This window comes from Phycodurus eques, chromosome 2 (genome assembly GCF_024500275.1).
Source record: "Phycodurus eques isolate BA_2022a chromosome 2, UOR_Pequ_1.1, whole genome shotgun sequence".
Classification (NCBI taxonomy): domain Eukaryota; kingdom Metazoa; phylum Chordata; class Actinopteri; order Syngnathiformes; family Syngnathidae; genus Phycodurus; species Phycodurus eques.
This window is the reverse complement of record NC_084526.1, coordinates 24,657,446-24,678,680: the sequence shown is the minus strand read 5'-3', so window position 1 is coordinate 24,678,680 and position 21,235 is coordinate 24,657,446. Positions and strand designations below refer to the sequence as shown.

General features: G+C 41.2%; 2 protein-coding genes, 1 long non-coding RNA gene and 3 other non-coding genes across 15 annotated transcripts in view; 4 read left to right on the top strand and 2 right to left on the bottom strand.

Annotated features, from left to right (window-relative positions):
* Positions 1-4,050, bottom strand: part of LOC133398843 (multiple C2 and transmembrane domain-containing protein 2-like) — a 61,564-nt gene extending 57,514 nt beyond the window's left edge. For all 6 annotated transcript variants that reach the window (XM_061670038.1, XM_061670042.1, XM_061670048.1 and 3 more), the window contains exon 1: positions 3,938-4,050. The gene's annotated coding sequence lies outside the window, so the exon portion shown is untranslated. The remainder of the gene's footprint in view (positions 1-3,937) is intronic.
* Positions 4,051-8,798: 4,748 nt separating this feature from the next.
* Positions 8,799-21,235, bottom strand: part of LOC133398795 (myocyte-specific enhancer factor 2A-like) — a 52,269-nt gene continuing 39,832 nt past the window's right edge. For 4 of the 5 annotated variants that reach the window (XM_061670032.1, XM_061670031.1, XM_061670035.1 and 1 more), the window contains one exon: positions 11,092-11,535. In XM_061670032.1, coding sequence (XP_061526016.1) covers positions 11,316-11,535 — 220 coding nt within the window. In that variant the 3' untranslated portion in view covers positions 11,092-11,315. Of the gene's footprint in view, positions 11,024-11,091; positions 11,536-21,235 lie in introns of those variants that run through there. The other variant, XR_009768067.1, reaches the window with a different exon arrangement.
* On the top strand, positions 13,793-16,803 carry LOC133415760 (uncharacterized). The gene is made up of 5 exons (XR_009770175.1): positions 13,793-13,880; positions 14,485-14,523; positions 15,081-15,106; positions 16,519-16,547; positions 16,711-16,803. It is a non-coding gene; the product is annotated as an uncharacterized LOC133415760 (long non-coding RNA).
* LOC133399439 (small nucleolar RNA SNORA16B/SNORA16A family) lies at positions 14,291-14,431 on the top strand. Its single transcript, XR_009768208.1, has one exon. It is a non-coding gene; the product is annotated as a small nucleolar RNA SNORA16B/SNORA16A family (small nucleolar RNA).
* LOC133399449 (small nucleolar RNA SNORA44) lies at positions 16,322-16,450 on the top strand. The gene has a single exon (XR_009768217.1). It is a non-coding gene; the product is annotated as a small nucleolar RNA SNORA44 (small nucleolar RNA).
* LOC133399454 (small nucleolar RNA SNORD99) lies at positions 16,579-16,647 on the top strand. Its single transcript, XR_009768221.1, has one exon. It is a non-coding gene; the product is annotated as a small nucleolar RNA SNORD99 (small nucleolar RNA).

Here is a 21,235-nt window from a genome sequence, read left to right as displayed (position 1 = left end):
CACACAATACATCAACCTTTCTCCTAATTATCATGCCAACCAACTCCCGAGGTTTTCCTGTCATCGTCCCAACATTTAAAGTCCCCACATTCAGTTCTACGCTCTGTGCTTTCCCCTTCTCTTTCTGCCGAAGAACCCACTTTCCACCTCTTCGTCTTCTTCGACTTCGACCCACAGTAGCTGAATTTCCAACGGCGCCCTGCAGGTTGACGGCGTCGGTGGCGGACGGTGTTAATCCTGGCCACGACCGATCCGGTATGGAATTCTTTGGATGAACGCTCATATTTGTTTGGCAAAGTTTTAAGCCGGATGCTCTTCCTGACGCAACCCTCTGCATTTATCCGGGCTTGGGACCAGCCTACAGTGTGCACTAGTTTGTGCATTGAGAGAGAGATACGGTGTGGAAAAAAGTAATTGCCCCCTAAACCTAATAGCTGCGATCAAGAGTTTGCGATAACTTGCAATGAGTCGCTAACAGTACTGTGAAGGAATTTTGGCCCACTCATATTTGCAGAATTGTTGTAATTCAGCCATATTGGAGGCTTTTCAATCATGAACAGCCTTTTTAGGGTCATTCAACAGCATCGCAATAGGATTCAGGACAGGACTTTGACTAGGCCACTCCAAAGTCATCATTTTGTTTTTCTTCAGCCATTCAGAGGTGGCCTTACTGGTGTATTTTGGATCATTGTCCTGCTGCAGAACCCAATTTCTTTTCAACTTGAGGCTACAAACAGATGGCCGGACATTTTCTTTCAGGGTTTTTGGGTAGACTGCAGAATTCGGCATCGGAACTGGGAACCGAAATTTAAAATTTTAACGATTCCAGGAGAACCGGAACGTTAGTCCGGGGTCCAATCAGTTCTCGATTCTCAATGTGCATCCCTATATTAGCGAGACGATGTAGCGGGTCATATAATGCAAGTCTTGTGAAAGACATGGCTTTCCATATGGGTGGGGAGCATCAGCTCCTAAATGCATTTAGGCAACCATGACTGTTTCATGGTCACAACATCAAAAAGCAACAAGTTAGTGTCTAATAACCAAAGGTGCAAGGACAGACAAATGTTGTTGCAATTGCCCATTGACAACCTTGACAGTAACTTGAAAAACACACACACGGAGGACAAATGTCATGTTAATGTGTCAGTCAATTGGATTTTTTAAAAAGTTTTTTTTTCCAGCTTCCGTCATGCACTACTTGCGTGATCAATATTACTGCAAACAGAGAAAAGCAAGTGTCCAAAAGCAGTCTGTGTTGCCCAATTAGCGTCTCTCTCTCTCATTCAGACGCACACACACGGGCACACTCTCTCCTGACAATGACCATGTGCCTTCCTCTTCCTCACATAATCTTTGCTTCAGTCTTATCACATATGTAGAGAGAAGTGATTTTCACCAGATCTTTTATTGCTTGTTCTCCTTTTTTTCTTCTTCTTGTCAGTCAGTGACTCTGTGAGCTAAAAAACTAGCAGGTCGTGTCAGAACACGACAGCGAGTTCTTTCCAGAACACTCGTCAGACAAAGTATGTATCAAGAAATAGGCCGTCGTCATGTTTAAGTAATGTCTGTGCGAAAACATGACTTTTTCAAAATGTGATCAACTTTTACTCACACAAAAATCTTCATTTATTTCTTAGTACTGTCGGAAGATCTTAGTAGATTTAGAGTTAAGGGAAGGTTTAGATATTACACTTCAGGCTTTGGGTCGCACAGTGGGGATAAGTGTTAGGGACAGAGGTTAGGGTACTAGTGTCAAACTCATGGCCTGCGGGCCAAATCCGGACCGCCACATCATTTTATGTGGCCCCCAAAAGTAAATCATGTTCGTTGACTTAGTCTCCTGCTAAAATACCAAAATTACATATCGTCTTCACTTTTAATAATGTTGCGATATTGCAAGCATTTCTTTGTTAGTAATCCATCCCCATTTTAAAATAAAGTGAATAATACTTGAACAACCTATGTGTTACTGGCTTCTGATTTCAAAACTAGTTATCCATCAATTTGTGGTGTACATGTAATAACATTCAGTGATCATACATTTATATGGGTTCACAGAAGCGATGTTTGATACCACTTTCTTCAGAACGATACATAGTTGTATTCATGCTTAAGTACTCACGATACCGAATACCTTGTACCGATACCACTAGTAGTTTTGATAGATAAAATTTCAATTAAAACAATAATATATAATTGTGAACAAAGACCTCTTTCTTTCTTTGTGACGCACATGATGATTCGCTGATGTGTCAAACTGCAGTGCAGCAGCCACTACTGGCAAGGTGGACTTGCTCAATGTCAGATTTTTTTGCCTTAAGTGTCGTGGCTGGTGTTGGCAGCCTTATTGAGTAACTGATACCTTGAAATGAGGCCGGTATCGGCTTGATACCTTGCATCGGTACTCACCCATCCCTAGTTCACGGTCATAGGTAAACTATTACCACGATGTGGCCCACGACAAAAATAAATTAGACAGGTTTTAGGCTTTTGTATAGAAGTTAGGGATTAAGATTTCAGGATAGGAGTTTGGTAAAAGAGTTAGGGGTAGGGAGAGGGTAACAGTTCGGGAGGTCTAGGGTCAGGGTTGGAGTAGCGATAGGAGTTGGGGTTACGGTAAGGGATAGGTGTTAGGGATATCAGATATGATAGCAATGTCACAGATGTAAAAGCCAATAAAAAAATTATATGAGCGTTCACAAAAACAAATGTTTCCAGGTATACTAACCATAAGTCAGACCCACCATGGCTGTGACCAAGCTGTACCAATCCGGTATGAAATACATGGCACATGCCAACATCTCTGTTGACAAATCTACCATACGTAAAGTATTACACAATAATGGGGTGCATGGGAGACCACTAAGGAGGAAAACATTTCAGTCTAAAACAAACATTACTGCACGTTTATAGTTTGCTAAAGAGCACTTGGATCTTCCATACTACTACTGGCAAAATATTATGTGGACAGATGAAACAAAAGTTATATTTTTTTAGGAAGGAACACCCAACGCCATGTGTGAAAGAAAATTGGCACAGCACGGCAACATCAAAACCTTATCCCAAATGTGAAGCATGGTGGAGGGAAGCATCGTGGTATGGTCATGCTTTGCTTACTCAGGGCCTGGACAGCTTGCTATCATCAATGGTAAAATTACTTCACAAGTTTATCAAGACATTTTGCAGACGAACACGAGGCCATCTGTCCAACAGTTGAAGCTCAAAATAAGATGGGTCTTGCCACAGGACAATGATCCAAAACACAGAAGCAAATCAACAACAGAATGGCTTCAGAAGAAAAAAAATACGTGTTCTGGAGTGGCCCAGCCAAAGTCCTGAACTCACTCCGATTGAGATGGTGTGGCATGACCTCAAGAGAGCTATTCAGACTGACCATCCCAGGTATCTTGCTGAACTGCAACAGTTTTGAAAAGAAGAATGATCCAAAATTAACCCTGATAGTTGTGAATGTCTGATCTGCAACTACAGGAAACATTTGGGTGAGGTTATTGTTGCCAAAGAAGGGTTGATCTGTTATTTAAATCCAAGGTTAGACTTACTTGTTCCAGTCCTGTGAATGTTGACGTTATTTAAAAAAAAAAAACATATCATTGTTTGTGTGGTATTTGTTTTGGCAGACTCTGTTTCTTTATTGTTGTTATTTACATCTATATGTTTCTATATGTAACCTGACTTTGACTTGCGACCAGTCTATTGTTTGTCTATGCATTTGTGTAATAACATTGACGTCTAAATGGATGTGCAAAAGTAAAGGTTCGCTGGATTTGAAGCCATTGAAGCGTGAAAGCCGGACCCGGAAGCACGGTCTCTCTTTTTCAACAACTTTGCCCACTGTCGGACATCGGTTTGTCCGGACGCTCCGTGGAGCTCAGGTAGTACAAGTACAAAAAGACAACTATTGACGTTTATTTACCTTCGAGGCGGCGGTCCCACGAAGTGCGTCGTACTCCGTGCCTGACCACGACACATCGCCGCGACTGCGAGCCTGTTCGAACTTGCTTCTCCACCTTTTTTTTCCTTCCGCCATTCGATGGGCAACAAGTGCTTCCGTTCCATATCAAAATAAAAGCGATGACTTTTGCTTAAATTGAGGCAATAATGACAGTGTATCGGTGATCTTTTAACATATTTAACCGCTCACACGTGTTTGATTGTAAATCAACGACAAAGTGCGAGTAATATAAAGCAGCGACACTTTCAGTAAATTCCTTCGAAATGCACAGAATATTGTAATTCAGCTCGCATCACATTTATGTTCTGCTTAAATTGAGTTTGTTTTTGTCATCACAAATCAAAATCGAAGGGAAACGATTCGATAAACCAACGCAAATCAATCTTTAGTAAGTCAAAAAAATAAATAAAAAGTTGACCAGTATTTTATCTCTTTCCAAACTTCGAGTTGTTTACACCAGTGAGTTGAAACCACAGTGCCTGTGAGAGTAAAGAATCGACTTCCCCTTCGCGTTCCATCACCGTCACTCATACCTTCCATCCTCACTTAGGGTCGCGGGCGTGCTGGAGCCTACCCCAGCTAGCTACACTCTGAACCGGCCGCCAGCCAATCGCAGGGCACACAGAAACAAACAAACAAACAAACAAACAACCATTCGCACTCACCTACGGGCAATTCAGAAACTTCAATTAACCTACCATGCCGCCGTCACTATGCCTTCGCCTTTTAATTGGCCCAAGAGACTATTTATCAAAAACATAAATTTGATGTTAATGGGAAACTCAATTGTCCATAGGTGTGAATAGTTGACTCTGAGGCAAGGCCCCTCACCTGCGACCCTGATAAGGATTAAACAAACAAACAATGGTATAGTAATAGTAATATAGTAATAATGTAATAATATAGTAATAATATATAATAATAATATTATTATTATATTATATTATTATATATATATTATTATATTATTATTATAATATAGTAATAATGGGTGGATTGGCTCGATCTCATTTCTTTGTTTGTAACCTCCTCTGTCCTCGCGCCTCTGTTTACATTAGCTCCTGCCACCAGAGTTCCCATCGAAGAGTTGAGGAGGAAAAAAGAGGAGTGAAGAAGGACGAATGTTTGGAGAAAGGAGAATCACAAACCTCACCGTGGTAATCACGGTGGACTGGAGCAGCTGCGCCCGACGCGGAAGTCGATGATGAAGTCTAAAAATACATCCTGCACACAATTATTGATAAAGGAAAGTACAGAGCGGCATGGAAATTATTATCACGGATCTTCTCAGTTTATCCAAAATGTTACTTGAGTAAATGTAATGGAGTAGCGCGTTACTACCCACCTCTGGTTAAGGTTAGGATTAGGATTAGACTGGGTCATCAATTTCTCTGATTTTACTTTTTAGTTGTATGTTTGAGTAAAATACAAATTTTATGTTGTATTAAATGCTGACTACATAAATACATATACTGTCTTGTAATTTACAACATTTGGATAAGCGATACAGAAAATGGATGGATGGATGAATATTTGCAGAAAGGGAGAAAAGGTGACAAAAAGAAAACAGTCCAGTGTGTACGTGTGTGTACAACTCAATTTAAAAATCGAATTTTTGAGAGGGGAAGTAAAAATAACTTCAATAATGCAGTTGCACAAGTATCCACACCCTCCTTTAATGGAAATGTGGCTATGTTTAGAATTAACCAATCACATTTAAAATCATGGCAGTCAGCACATGGCTGCAACCATTTAAAGTGCCTCTAATTAACCCAAAATAAATTGTGGAAGTTCTAATAGGTTTTTCCTGACATTACAGTGCACTGCAGACATCTCTACTACTTTATGTGACTACATTCCAGTACTGGTCAGCACCGACCTGGGCTTCACATTGCAACTACAAATATGGTTTAATATTTACAAATGATAGCTAATAAGTCTTTGGGAAGTTATCAGAGGGGACTTGATCTTATTTCAGAAACGCGGTATGATGATAAGTGTGTGATGATTAAACCATGCCCCACTTTTGCCGAGGGGTATTCCAGCAAACAGTCTAAGTACGCTCACCTTGAATTTAACTCGTTCACAGCCAGAACCAAAAGACATCATCAATGGAGCCCGATATGTCGATTCACCATGGAAACCGATAGAAACAAGACTAGTTACTTACGCCCCCCTTGGAATTGGAGGCGCTAATGAAGGCGTTTAATGATATGAAAATATATTCTGTAAAAAAACAAACAAACAAAAAACAGTAACACTGCTGCAGAAGTGAAGGAAAGAGAACCAATTGATGCATGAGTGAATGTGGAGTTTCAATGCATTAATTTTATTCATACTCACTAACATTTGTTAATAAAGTAAATATTCATTTAATATTCAAACATTTTATTGAACACAATTTTATTTACATATTTGTCATTGATTTGTAGACCCTAATGTAACCATCTATTTGAAGATACAATTAATAAAATATGATATGCATGACGTGTCCCATCCACGTCACATTTGGAAGCCAAAAAGACATTCAATTATAGGCTGCATGGGGGCTAGATTGGATTTTGAAAGTGGACACATGGGCCAGGTCATTTGTAGATGAGGTCAAAGGAAAATAGTTACAAATTATTTACTCTATTACTCTATGTCTACACTGTATTTAGTGGCAATAAATCAACCAATGATTTAATTAGATACATGAATAAAAAGTAAATAATAATGACTAAAATGGTTTATTTTCCAAAATGTATTCTCATTTTGTTAATATTTAGATTTTAAGCTAAATTAAATTAAATAACCAATTATTTATTAAAATTAAACAAATCATTGTTAAATGTATATATGTATTTAATTGTATTGAAAAAATAAATTGAATCCCATTTTTAAGAAAATCGACTTAATGCAAAAAAATATTTATTTAATAAGCAATAGTTTTTTTTTGTTTTTTTTTACAGAAATTAGCAGAGAAACATCATTTATCATTCATCCATCCATTTTACAAACAACGTATCCAATTTATCACTAGGTTCACGGGCATGCTGGAGCCTATCCCAACTATCTTTAGGCGAGAGGCGGGGTAAACCCTGAACTGGTCGCCAGCCAGTTCAGGCCAGAGTACCCGGAGAAAACCCACACAGGCACAAGGAGAACATGCAAACCCCACACAGGCGAGGTCGGATTTGAACCTGGGTCCTCAGAACTGTGAGGCAGATGTGCTAACCAGTCTTCCACCATGCCGCCTACCAGCATATCGTTTTAGATTTAATTGTACCTCAGTATTGATGGGATTGTGGAGAAGCAGACAACCTGTGTTTGGTTCAGGTGGGAGGAGACACGTAGAACCTGTTCACAGTCAGTTATCGCGGTAAATAAGTCAGAATTCCCCTTCCCCAGCTCTGAACGGAATGATCAGGCTTTCCCTCATCTGAGGGTCAAATTCCTCCGAGTTTTCACATAACCTGCTTGCTGGAATACCACCCAGATCTAATCACCTCAGATAACTTCCTAAAGACTTATTAACCATCATTTGCCACTGCTAAGCCATATTTGTGGTTGCATCTAGTGTGGCGCCGGTGCTGACCAGTAGACTGGATATAGTCACATGACAGTAAACATCAATTGTCCAGCTAGTTTAGCTTACTAGCTGTGTTTCGCCACAATTCCCCCCCCCCCACTGAATCCTGGATACCGTATGTACTATCACTGCTTTACTGGAGTAAAACATCATTCATTAAATGTTTGTGTCTGCATAAACTTCTTGGTGCACGTTGAAACTTCTGAAGTTAGCTTATCTTAGCTTGTTAGCTGCTAACATAGAGGTGCAATTGTTATCAACACGTTGCTATAGCAGAGATCAAGTGTGAGTGTAAAGTGTTGCAATTGTTGTGTGAAAACGTGTACAGTGGTCCCTGCATATTAGTCAGGGGGCCAATTCTGAAAAGTGATTCCGTTAAGACTTTTGCAGACATGATGACAACCAAATTTCTTTAGTTAGCAGGGACCTGTAGGTAGAATTATAGGGTAGTTGTCAACCTGAAAAAATATTTTTGAGAGTTTTGCAAACAATTTTAGGCAATTTTCCAGGTTTCCTGATTAACACGACCTGCCTACGATAAATGTCAAATATCTCCACATTCAAGGACCAAGTACACAAACATGTTATCAAATGAAAGATTTACATTCAAGGCATGTCTGCAGAAGTGTCAGAATGAAAATCTCTATAACAGTGTAATAGCAAATAGGGCCTAGAACATGTAAAACAACAACAAAAACAGCTCTTAAAGTGAATGTCAAGTTTGAAAGACAAGATAGTAGCCCAAAACCTGTATCAATCAGTACCTCAATTTAAGGGCATGAGTCATGACAAGTTCGAAGCTTGTCGTGTGAGAGCCTGGCAGCCTGAATGAATATACGGACACTGTCACATCCTATATTAGTTTCTATGAATATGTGTGTGTACCAACAAAGTAATTTTGCACATTCAGTACCAACAAGCCGTGATTCACTGCCAAACTGAAGCAACTTCGCCAAACTCAAGAAGGCGCATATCAGAGCGGGGACAGGGCCCTGTATAATTGAGCTAGAAACCAGCTGACTAAAGAAATTAACATTGCAAAGAGAAACTATGCAACAAGGTTGGACAAACAGTTTAGCGCGAAACTACTCTAAATCAGTCTGGCATGCATTCCAATCGCTGACCAATTACAAGCGACGCTCACCCCAAGCTGAGAACAATAGCATACTAGCCAACGACTTGAATACCTTCTACTGCAGATTTGAAAAGGACACTTTCACACCCCACACCCACCCAGCCGCACCACCGACCACAATCACACCGCTGACTTCTGCGTTAACCATCCGCAAACAGGATGTGAGACACGTTCAAACAACAAAATGATTAACAAAGCGGCAGGCCCAGACCATGTGTCCCCATCCTGCCTCAAAGTCTGCGCGGACCAGCTCCCTCCTGTCTTCACACAGATCTTCAATAGATCTCTGGAACTGTGCGAAGTACCATCCTGTTTCAAACGCTCCACCATCATTCCAGTCCCCAAGAAACCTACAATCTCGGGTCTAAATGATTACAGGCCTGTCGCCTTGACATCTGTGGTCATGAAGTCCTTTGAACGTCTCGTGCTGGACCACCTCAAAAGCGTCACAGGTCCCCTGCTGGACCCCCTGCAGTTTGCCTACCGACCGAACAGGTCTACGGATGATGCAGTCAACATGGGACTGCACTTCATCCTAGAACACCTCGACAGTGCAGGGACCTATGCGGTGATCCTGTTCGTGGACTTCAGCTCAGCGTGCAACACCATCATCCCTGAACTCCTTTTCTCCAAGCTTCTCCAACTCACCGTCTCGCCTGCCATCTACCAGTGGATTTACAGCTTTCTGATGGGCAGAACACAGCAGGTGAGGCTGGGGGAGGCCACCTCACCCACACGCAGCATCAGCACTGGGGCGCCCCAAGGTTGTGTCCTCTCTACGCTGCTCTTCTCTCTCTACACGAACGACTGCACCTCAACGCACCAGGCTGTCAAACTCCTGAAGTTTGCAGATGACACCACTGTCATCGGCCTCATAAAGGACGGGCACGAGTCTGCATATCAACAGGAAGTGGAGCAGCTGGAGCTGTGACGACTGTAGATGATCGTGGACTTCAAGAGGCATCCTTCGCCACAGCTGCCCCTCACGCTGTCCAGCTGCCTTGTGTCAACCGTTGAGACCTTCAAGTTCCTTGGAATTACAGTCTCTCAGGACCTGAAGTGGGCGATCAACATGAACTCCGTCCTCAAAAAGGCCCAGCAGAGGATGTACTTCCTGTGGCTTCTGAGGAAGCACGGCCTGCCACGGGAGCTGCTGAGGCAGTTCTACAAGACAGTCATCGAATCAGTCCTGTGTTCTTCCATCACAGTCTGGTTTGGTGCTGCTACAAAAAAGGACAATCTCTGACTGCAACCGACAATCAAAACGGCTGAAAAGATTGTCGGTACCCCCCTACCCCTTGCACGCTGCCAGAACTAAGACAAGAGCCGTACAAAATCCTCTCGGACCCTCCACATCCTGGTCACCAGCTCTTCCAGCTTCTTCCCTCAGGTCGGCGCTACCGATCAATGCAAACTAGAACTAACAGACATTCCAACAGCTTCTTCCCTCTTGCAATGAACTTCTTAAACAGCTAGCCTACAATTTCATTGCAACATGCTGCCAATTTTTTTGTCTTGAGTTTGTTGTCACATTTCTGTCGGGCCAATTATACATACTTGTGCACTCACTGTAGTAGTCTCGCCACGCTGCACTATTTGCATATCTGTTGTTGACCAATACTGGCCACTCATGCCAGAGTAACATCTGCCCCACTTGCACACTGACTGAGGAGTATCTGCAAAATGTGCACAATCAACATTGTCCCAGATTATCGCACTATTAGTCACTTTAAACTGCATACACTCCTTAAAGTCTCGGCGCCCTTTGCACAATGTTCATTGCACCGGATTATTGCTATATAAGTCACATCAAACTGCTTTAAGTGATAGAGGACTCTGCATCTTTTTGCACAATTGTCAAAAAAATAATAATAATTGTACAGGCATTACCAGATTACTAGCAACCTCTCATTGCTCAGCAACTGTTTTTTCAATGTCTTTATATACTCATAAGTATTCTCTGTCAATTGAATGTCTGTTGTCGTACTAGAGCGGCTCCAACTACCGGAGACAAATTCCTTGTGTGTTTTTTGGACATACTTGGCAAATAAAGATGATTCTGATCAATTTGTGTATTATGTAACAATATGATGAGGCCTACAATTACAGTTTATGGTTCCATAACGGCCCTCTGACGGAAACCATAACTACAATGTGGCCAGTGACAAAAATAAGTTTGACACCCCTGCAAGGAGTATCATGTTTTTGGAATGTGGGAGGAAGAAGGAGTACACCCATAAAAACCATGCAAGAAAGGGGAGAACATGCAAACTCCTCGCTGAGACTCAAATCCAGATCCTCAGACGTCTTAGGCAGATGTGCTTATCATCCGTCCACCGTACTGGAAAAAGGACATGCATACAGTAAGAACACGTAAAATGTATGCTAACAATAATAATAGAAGATCGATTCCTGGTTCCAGCCAAAGTGATATATTAAAGGTATAAATACAAAACAACAGAAACATTTTTTATAATTCATCCAGAGCAATATAGTCATTGGCATTTTGTTGCATGTTAAAGGAAATAATTTTGTACTTTTGGGTGGCAGGATGTGCTGTTTACTGTATTGCTTTTAGCGACCCTGAGACCAGGAAGTGTGTCCGTTGAATTTGCAGAACGGCAATCATTCATCTAAGTGACCCAGCTGTCCATGCGCAGACGCTTGGTTGCCGCACTGTCGTCAGCCTCTGAGCGAGCGGCAGCCAGCGGCAGCAAGTCCGGGCGAAGGTGCGCCGGATGCTCGTCCCGCCGGGCGGCGACCTCAGGGGCAGTCGAGTAGCCCCGAGGAGGAGGGGGGGAAGGGGGCTCGGCCTTGATGCTGATGTTGCGATAGTTGGTGGTGATGCCTGGCCTGCAAATAGGGAGGATGGGAGGGAGGAAGGGAAGAGATTAAGGAATGATTGTAAGGGGGAGGACACCATCTTGGGGACACAAAGACAGCAACAAATTTTACCAACAACATTGCTCTGCCACTCCATGTTATGTTAAAGCCTTATTTCAAAATGGATGAAATTTATTTTATTCCTCAAAATTCTACACACATCACCCCATAATGACAACATGAAAAAAGTTTCCAGCAGGAAAAGGCTTCCATCCTTGGAATTTATATGATTAAGAGTCCTTTAATATTTGTTGCAATTTAGTCAGTCCCCCCAAAAATTCGATGATTATTTATTTATTTTTTAAAGAACTGTTGGGGCGGCACAGTGGGCGACTGGTTAGAGCGTCTGCCTCACAGTTCTGAGGACCGGGTACAATCGGGGCCCCGCCTGTGTGGAGTTTGCATGTTCTCCCCGTGCCTGCGTGGGCTTTCTCCGGGCACTCCGGGCAGTTGTTAATTGACAACTCTAAATTGCCCGTAGGTGTGAATGTGAGTGCGAATGGTTGTTTGTTTGTATGTGCGCTGCGATTGGCTGGCAACCAGTTCAAGGTGTGCCCCGACTCCTGCCTGATGATAGCTGGGATAGGCTCCAGCACGCCCGCGACCCTAGTGAGGAGAAGCGGCTCAGAAAATGGATGGATGGAAATTATTTTGCAAATTTGTCTGAATTTCCACATTTTCAAAATGTTGTCAAGAACATTACCTTGCAACAGTCATAATCATAATCGTAATAAATTATGGCTTCAATTTTTATTTCAATGTATTGGTCATTTTAATGTTTTTATTACATCAACCTTGTAATGGCGGACGCAGTTGCAGCCTGGATCAAACTACCAGTATATGAGATTTCAAAGTAACATCATAACAAATCTCTGTCAATGGATTGATTCGCATTTTGCCAATTCTGTTTTCCACCCTGGTAACACACACGCACACACACAAAAAGCAAGTCTATTAATCAGCTCTCAGACGTCAAAATTAAAATATAACAAACAAATATATATCAAATAACGTTGCTGACAGATTGAATTTGATAGTTTATGTATGGACAATAGTTTTTTGTTTCTATTTTGTGCAATGTACTTCTTGGACACGTCTTCTCTCGCCCTGAAGGTTTATATAATATATTATATTTCCTATATCCACAATTGTTGCTGAAGCTATGCAAATTTCCCCATTGTGGGACTAATAAGGTTATCTTCTCTTGTATTACAAATATTTATTAATAACGATAATATACCTTAAACTGCACTTATGTACTAATAACTAATAACAGACCCGGCGTCCTGTGTGGATGTGTATTATTTTATAATTATCTCAAAACGTATTAATTGGCCTGTTATTTTGTAGTTCAAAGTTGGTTAGGCTCAGCGAAAACGCAGTTCCAGCCAGACCGATGTGAAAAGTGTATTGTATCATCAAATCACTTATTTTGATGTTTTGCGACTGCATGACCCGATAGCTTAGCAATTAGCATGGCTTCGACATCGTCTTCGCCTATCCACTCCTTGTCCTCCTTTCGTGACACTTTTGTAAGAAGGATGGTAAGAAGTGCAGCTTATTCGCTACCAGGGAGGCGATGCGTTGACACCGGACGCAAAGAGAACTTTCGCCTAAACGGGCCGTAATTAAATAGCGTGCAATCAGTGTTACGGCCATGACGAGTCAACGTTCAGTGATTTCTGTAACAAAATACGGATGTACCGTAACATTTGGCAGCTCTGGAATTGTGACTAAATTCATTATAAAAACAATTTAAAAAGAGGATAGAAAAGTGAGATACCCCACATTGAGGATGTCATAAAATGATAATAATAATAACAACAACAACAATAATAATAATAATAATAATAACGAACAAATACTAATTTAAAGACAATTGAAGCTGCACAAACAGCCGATCCGGTGTGGTGCAATATTATTTACATTATATTTATGTATTTTTTCCATCCATCCATTTTCTGAGCCGCTTCTCCTCACTAGGGTCGCGGGCGTGCTGGAGCCTATCACAGCTATCATTCATTTGTTAATAAAAAAAAACTAATATATGTTGCCATTTTTATTTTTGTCGTTTTAATTATCATTACTAAAACAAGTTGTACTTATCTGCTGTTGTAATACCTGAGCAAGAACTTCGTCTGTATGGCAATGAATCACGAATTACTGGAAATACAATTCCCATCATGCACAGGGAGCAAGAATGGCCCAATCAGGAGGCTGTGTATGACGTCATACATCTATTATAAAACCACGTCGCTGCATCAAATCTCTCTTTTCTTCCATCCAGCCTCAGACGAAGGAGGACGACGTTATTTGTAAGCGATACTGATATTTGTTGATCTATTGATTTCTGACTAAAATAACCGCGCGCGTAACCGTATTTGAAGCAGTTTACCGTGCAACAATGGAGGCCTAAACTAACGCGAAAGTAAAAGCTAAGCTAAAGCTCCATACATAGCACGTGGTCGGCGATTTGATACTGCTAACCTTTTGTTGCTTGTTTCACTGGGCCATAATGCCAATTCTTTACAAAATAATGATCAAGGCTGGAACCCATAGCTTCATGGCGCCCCCCCCCCCCCCTTTGTATTAACTTGCATCAACATACACATAAATGATAGCAATGCATTTATTAATCCCTTCTGGGATTTGTTTTTTTCCTCCTGATACCAAATAAGCTTGAAAACATTTTGCCCCCCTCAGCATTAACTTGTATAAACATCCAGGAGGCTCCTATCGAAGCCGTTGTTGCTCTTTTTGTAGCATTGAACGGTCAAAAGGAAGCCAACAGAAAAACTTTCACTGACGGTCGCTGCTCAGTTACCAAAAATAACTGATACAGCAACAATTTGGGGGAAGGACATTTTTGACTATAGTGCTCAGAAGTGCAATACCTTATGTTGTTTCTTTTTTCTGCAGGTGTTAGGCTCATGAATGTCTTAGGACTACAAATGAGAGGTTTGTCAATAAATACAATACTGTACAGTGGGACTGCCAAAGTCTAACAAGCTAGATGCGTTTTGCACGAGTTTAAAATTTCCCCCTTTGGGAACCATCAGATTCAAACTATTGGCTAACAAGCTTAACTGATGTGCAAAGATACTTTTGGATGGACTGATTCCAAAAGGACAACAATGCACAGTTGAAATAAATTGCAAGTGCATCACATTAAAACACCAGTTTTCGTTAGCCATGTTTTACAGAGCAGTCCTGATGGATGAAATTCCTCATCCATTAGCGGTTGCCCATTTTTGTCATCAATGTGCAAACAAGTCCACAGGAAAAGGGCTAAAGGCTTAAATCTTTAGTGGCTCACATAAAAAAAATTTTTGGGGGAGGGGGTGATGTTGTTGGACTTTGACAGTTGCACAGTGCATCTGGTTTTGGCTGTGATGACAAACTTGCCCTCACTGAGCTCTGTGACTGATTCTCCAATTACTGAGCCACATTGCAATCAATTACCCATCTTGATTTTTTTCTTACCTGATCTAACAGTCAAAATTTCTCTCATTCAGGGTGAAAGGTCCCCAGTGGCGCTCAGGTAAATGTATAAGTTTTAATTAAATTGCCATTCAGCTCCTTATTGGTGAAAACAGAGCTGCCAACTTATAAAAATTCATTTTCAGAACAATTTGTGCAAATTTGTCTTTATTTTAAAGATTTTGTCGAGCGTTTGTGACAGTTTACTGAACATTAAAAAATTATGGCTGCAATATTTATTTTGTTTTTATTACATCAACCTTGTAATGGCGGACACAGTTGCAGCCCGAATCAAAGTACCAGTATAATTTTACGTTCCATCAAAAATGTCTGGATCAATTTACCTGGTAACAAAACAGCAAGTCTAAAGGATTAATCAGATCTCAAACATCAAAATTAAAACTCTGTGCTCCATTTTGCAAACAAACATTGCTGATTGAATTTGATAGTCTGTAAGGACAATAGTTCGGTTTCTCTTTTGTGCAATGTACATGTAAGAAATGTTAGTCTTCTCTTACATGGTATTTATAGTAGTTATAGTTCCTATAGCCACAAATGCTGCAACGATCCAAATTTCCCCATTCAGTGACAGTTATTTCAAATATTTATTACTAATAATAATACACTCGACATCCCCGCGTTCTGCAGTGATTTACTAATTTCCGGTTCAGACACGGTGACTTGTGTGGACATCTACTTTATATTTAACTCTAAACGTATTAATTGGCCTGTTAGTTTGTTCTTCAGTTGATTAAGAGCCACAAAAATGCATTTCCAGCCTCACTTAAGTGTATTGTTTCGCCAAATCACTTATTTCAATGTTTGCAATTGCATAATGTGATAGCTTAGGAATTAGCACATCGTCCTCCCTTCGTGACACTGTTTGTTGAAACATGTTAAGTGTGCCTTATTAGCTACCATGGAGATGATCACTGACTTAGAATGCATTGACACCGGACGCAAAGACGTTTTGCCTTTGTGGGGGCGGGGGGAGTGTAATAAAATAGTGCACCAACAAATTGTTCAATGTGGATGTGCCGGTAATGACATGCTGGATTTCCTCCCCCCCAATATCCGGAACAATCAGTGTTACAGCCATAACGAGTCAATGTTCAGAGTTCTGTAACAAAATACGCATGTTCCATAACATTTGGCAGCTCTGTGAAAAGATTGTTCAAAAGTTTTGGCCAAATTAAGTTGACCTGTAAAGGTAATAGTGCCTTCTAGGTTTAATCCTGAAATTTGGCCTAAAAGCCCAATTTTGTGATGTGAATGTATGCATGCTATCCTAATGGCCAGGCTTGTGTAGCTTGTGTCCTCCAAGTGCATGCAAGAACATGCGGGACAGTCTTTGACTGTTCTGACTTGATTGTGGCAGCAGCAGCCACTCAGCTGTCCCACAGATAAACACTGGTTGTGTTAAATTCCCACAAACTTTGTTTTGTTCTAATTTTTTTTGTTTGTTCCCCCCAGTTCAAGTGTTCGAGAGGGAGACTCTTGGGGTATGTGAACGTCTGGTTTATGCAGGTTTTTTGTGATCTAGGATGACCTTTAAAAAGAGACTGTTGGATGACTCTTGCGGATATGGGACTGAGATCAAACCTATACTAATGAATATTGTTTAAATATCTAAAGAAAAATCACTAAATGTGGCTTTGTTCTTAGGTCTTTGGACTTCGCATGCATCGCCTGGAGTTGTTGGCATACTTTAACAGAACTTGTTTGGGTTTGTTAATAAAACAAATTTTGTATCTTTAATGTTGTCTTGTTTGAGAACACAACCTTATAAGATAACTGGGGCTAGTAACTAATGTAGATGGGTGTGAAGGGTAAACCCACACAAAGGAATCTGTTCCAGATTTGGCCGCTAAATTGCACAGTTCTTGATGATTTATAAATTTGATTTAAGTGTTAAACATCTAAAAACACTAACCACTGACAGTTGTGATGGCCAAATGAAGTAATGATGTTAAACCCCATTGCTTTGTAATCTAGTACACGAGGCTTCATACCTCACTAGCGCCATCTGTTAGTTAAACTGGCAGCCAAGTCTTTAAAATTTTAACCACTGTCTACAACAAAGATTTCAATTGTGATTCTCCCCCCCCCCAAAAAAATACAGGTACATTTCTCAATTGGAATACCGTAGAAAAGAGCTTGGTCATAAATGAAAATCGGTCAAACTACTTGGCTTTTAAGTGTTTGCCCTAATTTTTTATAATTTGCGTACTTGTTTTTTATAGATGTAACATCAAAATCATATGAAATGATAATTCAGATTCACTACACAGTGGGTGAAACTTTGACCCCTTCCTGTTTTTTTTATAAATCATGTCACACTTTGTTTCCCATTATCAAAGACAACACAAAATGCAGTTTTTTAAATTTTATTACAGAGGGAGCAAAAAATCAAAATCTTAATGGCCCTGTGTTGAAACGGAACTCGTTTATAATACCAGAGTTCAATTTCTCAAGCCACACCCAGGCCCGATACTGCCTCACCTGTTCTCAAAGAAATCACCTAAATAGGACCTGCCAGACAAAGTCGACCAAAAGAAATTCAGATCTATCAGTGTGGAAAAGGTTATAAAGCAATTTATAAACCTCTGGGACCCCAGCGGGAGCAATTATCAACAAGTGGTGAACCTTCCCAGTAGTGGCTGGCTGACCAAAAATACACCAAGAGGTCATAAAAGACCCCACAACAACCAAAGAACTGCAGGCCTCACTTGCCTCAGGTAAGGCCAGTGTTCATGACTCCACCATAAGGGCAGATGTTAATTTTCTTAACTCTAGAACCTTTTTACAAACCACATCTGCCATTTCAAAGTGATTATATAGCAGATATGGATCCATTTTCTTAGCCGCTTCTCCTCACTAGGGTCGCGGGCGTGCTAGAGCCTATCCCAGCTATCATCGAGCAGGAGGCGGGGTACACCCTGAACTGGTTGCCAGCCAATCGCAGGGCACATACAAACAACCATCCGCACTCACATTCACACCTACGGGCAATTTAGAGTCCCCAATTCATGCATGTTTTTGGGATGTGGGAGGAAACCGGAGTGCCCGGAGAAACCCCATACAGGCACGGGGAGAACATGCAAACTCCACACAGGCGGGGCCGGGGATTGAACCCCAGTTCTCAGAACTGTGAGGATGACGCTCCAACCAGTCGTCCACCATGCCTCTATATAGCAGAAATACAGCAGTTAAATCGATAAATATGATTCAGAATGCACCTGCTTTTTGCATCTAGCGCCTTCCGGTCTTTGGCTTTATCTGGCGCTGTGACGTAACACGAGCCAAACTGCATCGTGTGCTGTTGTTCCCGTCCTTGTGTATTTGTTGTCGGATGATTTAGCAATGTCACAATTGTTTGTGTGGCATTTGGTTGTACAAATGGTTCAAGGCAGTGGCAAGAGGTTTTTTTTTGGCTTTCCAAATAAAAAGGAATACGTGACCAGTGGATAAGCAAAGTCAATCGACAGGGGAAGAAGCGTGGTCGGCTGGCTATTGGTGCCAACAAGCATTCCAAACTGTGCTGATCACTTCGAACCAGCGTGTTTTGAGAAAGCCTTAGCAGAAAGGATTGGATACTGAGGCAGAGGCTGAAACCCGCTGCGGTGCCAACTATTTTTCCTATGGCGATCAGGACCTCCACCGTCAGCAAGAGAACTAAATCTCGCAGCCGCCACGGCAAAGCAGCGCAGACGAGCTGAGGATTTCCTTGTATATACCTACAACTCTCACAGTAGGTAAAAAAGACCCAGGCAGTACTTTTGCATTTGTCACACACCAACAGACATGGCAAAGACTTCTGTGCGGCGTTTTATAACACTGCTCGAGCGAGAGGCACATAATATATAGTAATACTGCATACTATGTAAAAGCTTGTGCCGTGTCACTCAAACATGAATACACAACCCAATTCCAATGAAGTTGGGACGTTGTGTTAAACATAAAAACAGAATACAATGATTTGCAAATCATGTTCAACCTATATTTAATTGGATACTCTACAATATTTAATGTTCAAACTGAAAAACTATTTTTAGCAGATAATCATGAACTTAGAATTTTATGGCTGTAACACGTTCCAAAAAAGCTGGGACAGGTGACAAAAAAGACTAAGAGTTGAGGAATGCTCATCAAACACCTGTTTGGAACATCCCACAGGTGAAGAGGCTAATTGGGAACAGGTGGGTGACATGATTGGGTATAAAAGGAGCTTCCCTGAATTGCTCAGTCATTCACAAGCAAAGATGGGGCGAGGTTCACCTCTTTGTGAACAAGTGCGTGAGAAAATAGTCAAACAGTTTCAGCACAATGTTCCTCAACATACAATTGCAAGGAATTTAGGGATTTCATCATCTAAAGTCCATAATATCAAAAGGTTCAGAGAATCTGGAGAAATCACTGCATGTAAGTGGCAAGGCCGAAAACCAACATTAAATGCCCGTGACCTCCGACCCCTCAGGCGGCACTGCATCAAAAACCGACATTAATGTGTAAAGGATATCACCACATGGGCTCAAAGAAAACCAATGTTAGTAAATACAGTTTGGCGCTACATCTATAAGTGCAACTTGAAACTCTACTATGCAAAGCAAAAGCCATTTATCAACAACACCCAGAAACGCAGCCGGCTTCTCTGAGCCCGAGCTCATCTTAGATGGACTGATGCAAAGTGGAAAAGTGTTCTGTGGTCCGACGAGTCCACATTTCAATTTGTTTTTGGAAATTGTGGACGTCGTGTCCTCCGGGCCAAATAGGAAAAGAACCATCCGGACTGTTATGGACGTAAAGTTCAAAAGCTAGCATCTGTGATGGTATGGGGCTGTGTTAGTGCCAATGGCATGGGTAACTTACACATATGTGAAGGCACCATTAATGCTGAAAGGTACATACAGGTTTTGGAAAAATATATGGTGCCATCCAAGCAACGTCTTTTTCATGGACGCACCTGCTTATTTCAGCAAGACAATGCCAAATCACAATCTGCAAATGTTACAACAGCGTGGCTTCGTAAGTAAAAAAGTGCGGGTACTAGACTGGCCTGCCTGCAGTCCAGACCTGTCTCGCATTGAAAATGTGTGCCGCATTATGAAGTGTAAAATACGACAACGGAGACCCCGGAATGTTGACCAACTGAAGTTGTACAACAAGCAAGAATGGGAAAGAATTCCACCTACAAAGCTTCACCAATTAGTGTCCTCAGTTCCCAAACGTTTATTGAATGTTGTTAAAAGAAAAGGTGATGTAACACAGTGATAAACATGACCTTATCCCAGCTTTTTTGGACCGTGTTGAAGCCATAAAATTCTAAGTTAATGATTATTTGCTAAAAACAAAGTTTATCAGTTTGAATATTAAATATATTGTCTTTATAGTGTATTCAATTAAATATAGGTTGAAAATGATTTGCAAATTATTGTATTCTGTTTTTAACACAACGTCCCAACTTCATTGGAATTGGGGTTGTATAATACATATAGTCGTGCTCCAAAATATTGGCACCCCTAGGGTGCCGTTATTTGTAGCCATGACTGTATAAAAAGACATGCTTTTGACATGCCGTCACATCAACCCAGAGGCCACTCTTTTTTCTGTTGTACAAATGCTACTTGGCTGCTCGTTGTGGTCACTGTCAGGTTCCGACCTCCTGGTCGGCTCAAACGTACGGTTTGACGATGCCAAGTTCAGTTGGGTGCTCCTGTATGTCGAAATCCTCCTCCTCATATTCCAACATGTTACTCGCCATTGCGTATAGTGTGTAGCGCGTTGTGTTTGTCAATTGCAACATCACTTCTAGTAGCCCTTGTGGTGGATAGAGTAACCACACCACGGTGTCTTGAGCTTCGGGTATGTTCGGGGAGTGCTCCAATATGCGTAATAAAAACCACGTTTTTAGCTAAACTATAGTTGTCAACTTGCTGGAAGTGACGTGCATGCATTACATACCATATAAACAATGACCCCATAACATATTTGTCATCTGACAAGAGACTGAACAAAAATGGCCTGCATGGCAGAATTAAAAAATGAAAACCACTGCTGAGCAAAAAGAACATTAAGGCTTGTCAATTTTGCCAGAAGACATCTTAATGGTCCCCAAGTCTTTTGGGGGAGTTGATCTTTTTGGAAGGTGTGTGTCCCACTTCATCTGCTATGAAGGTAACACAGCATTTCA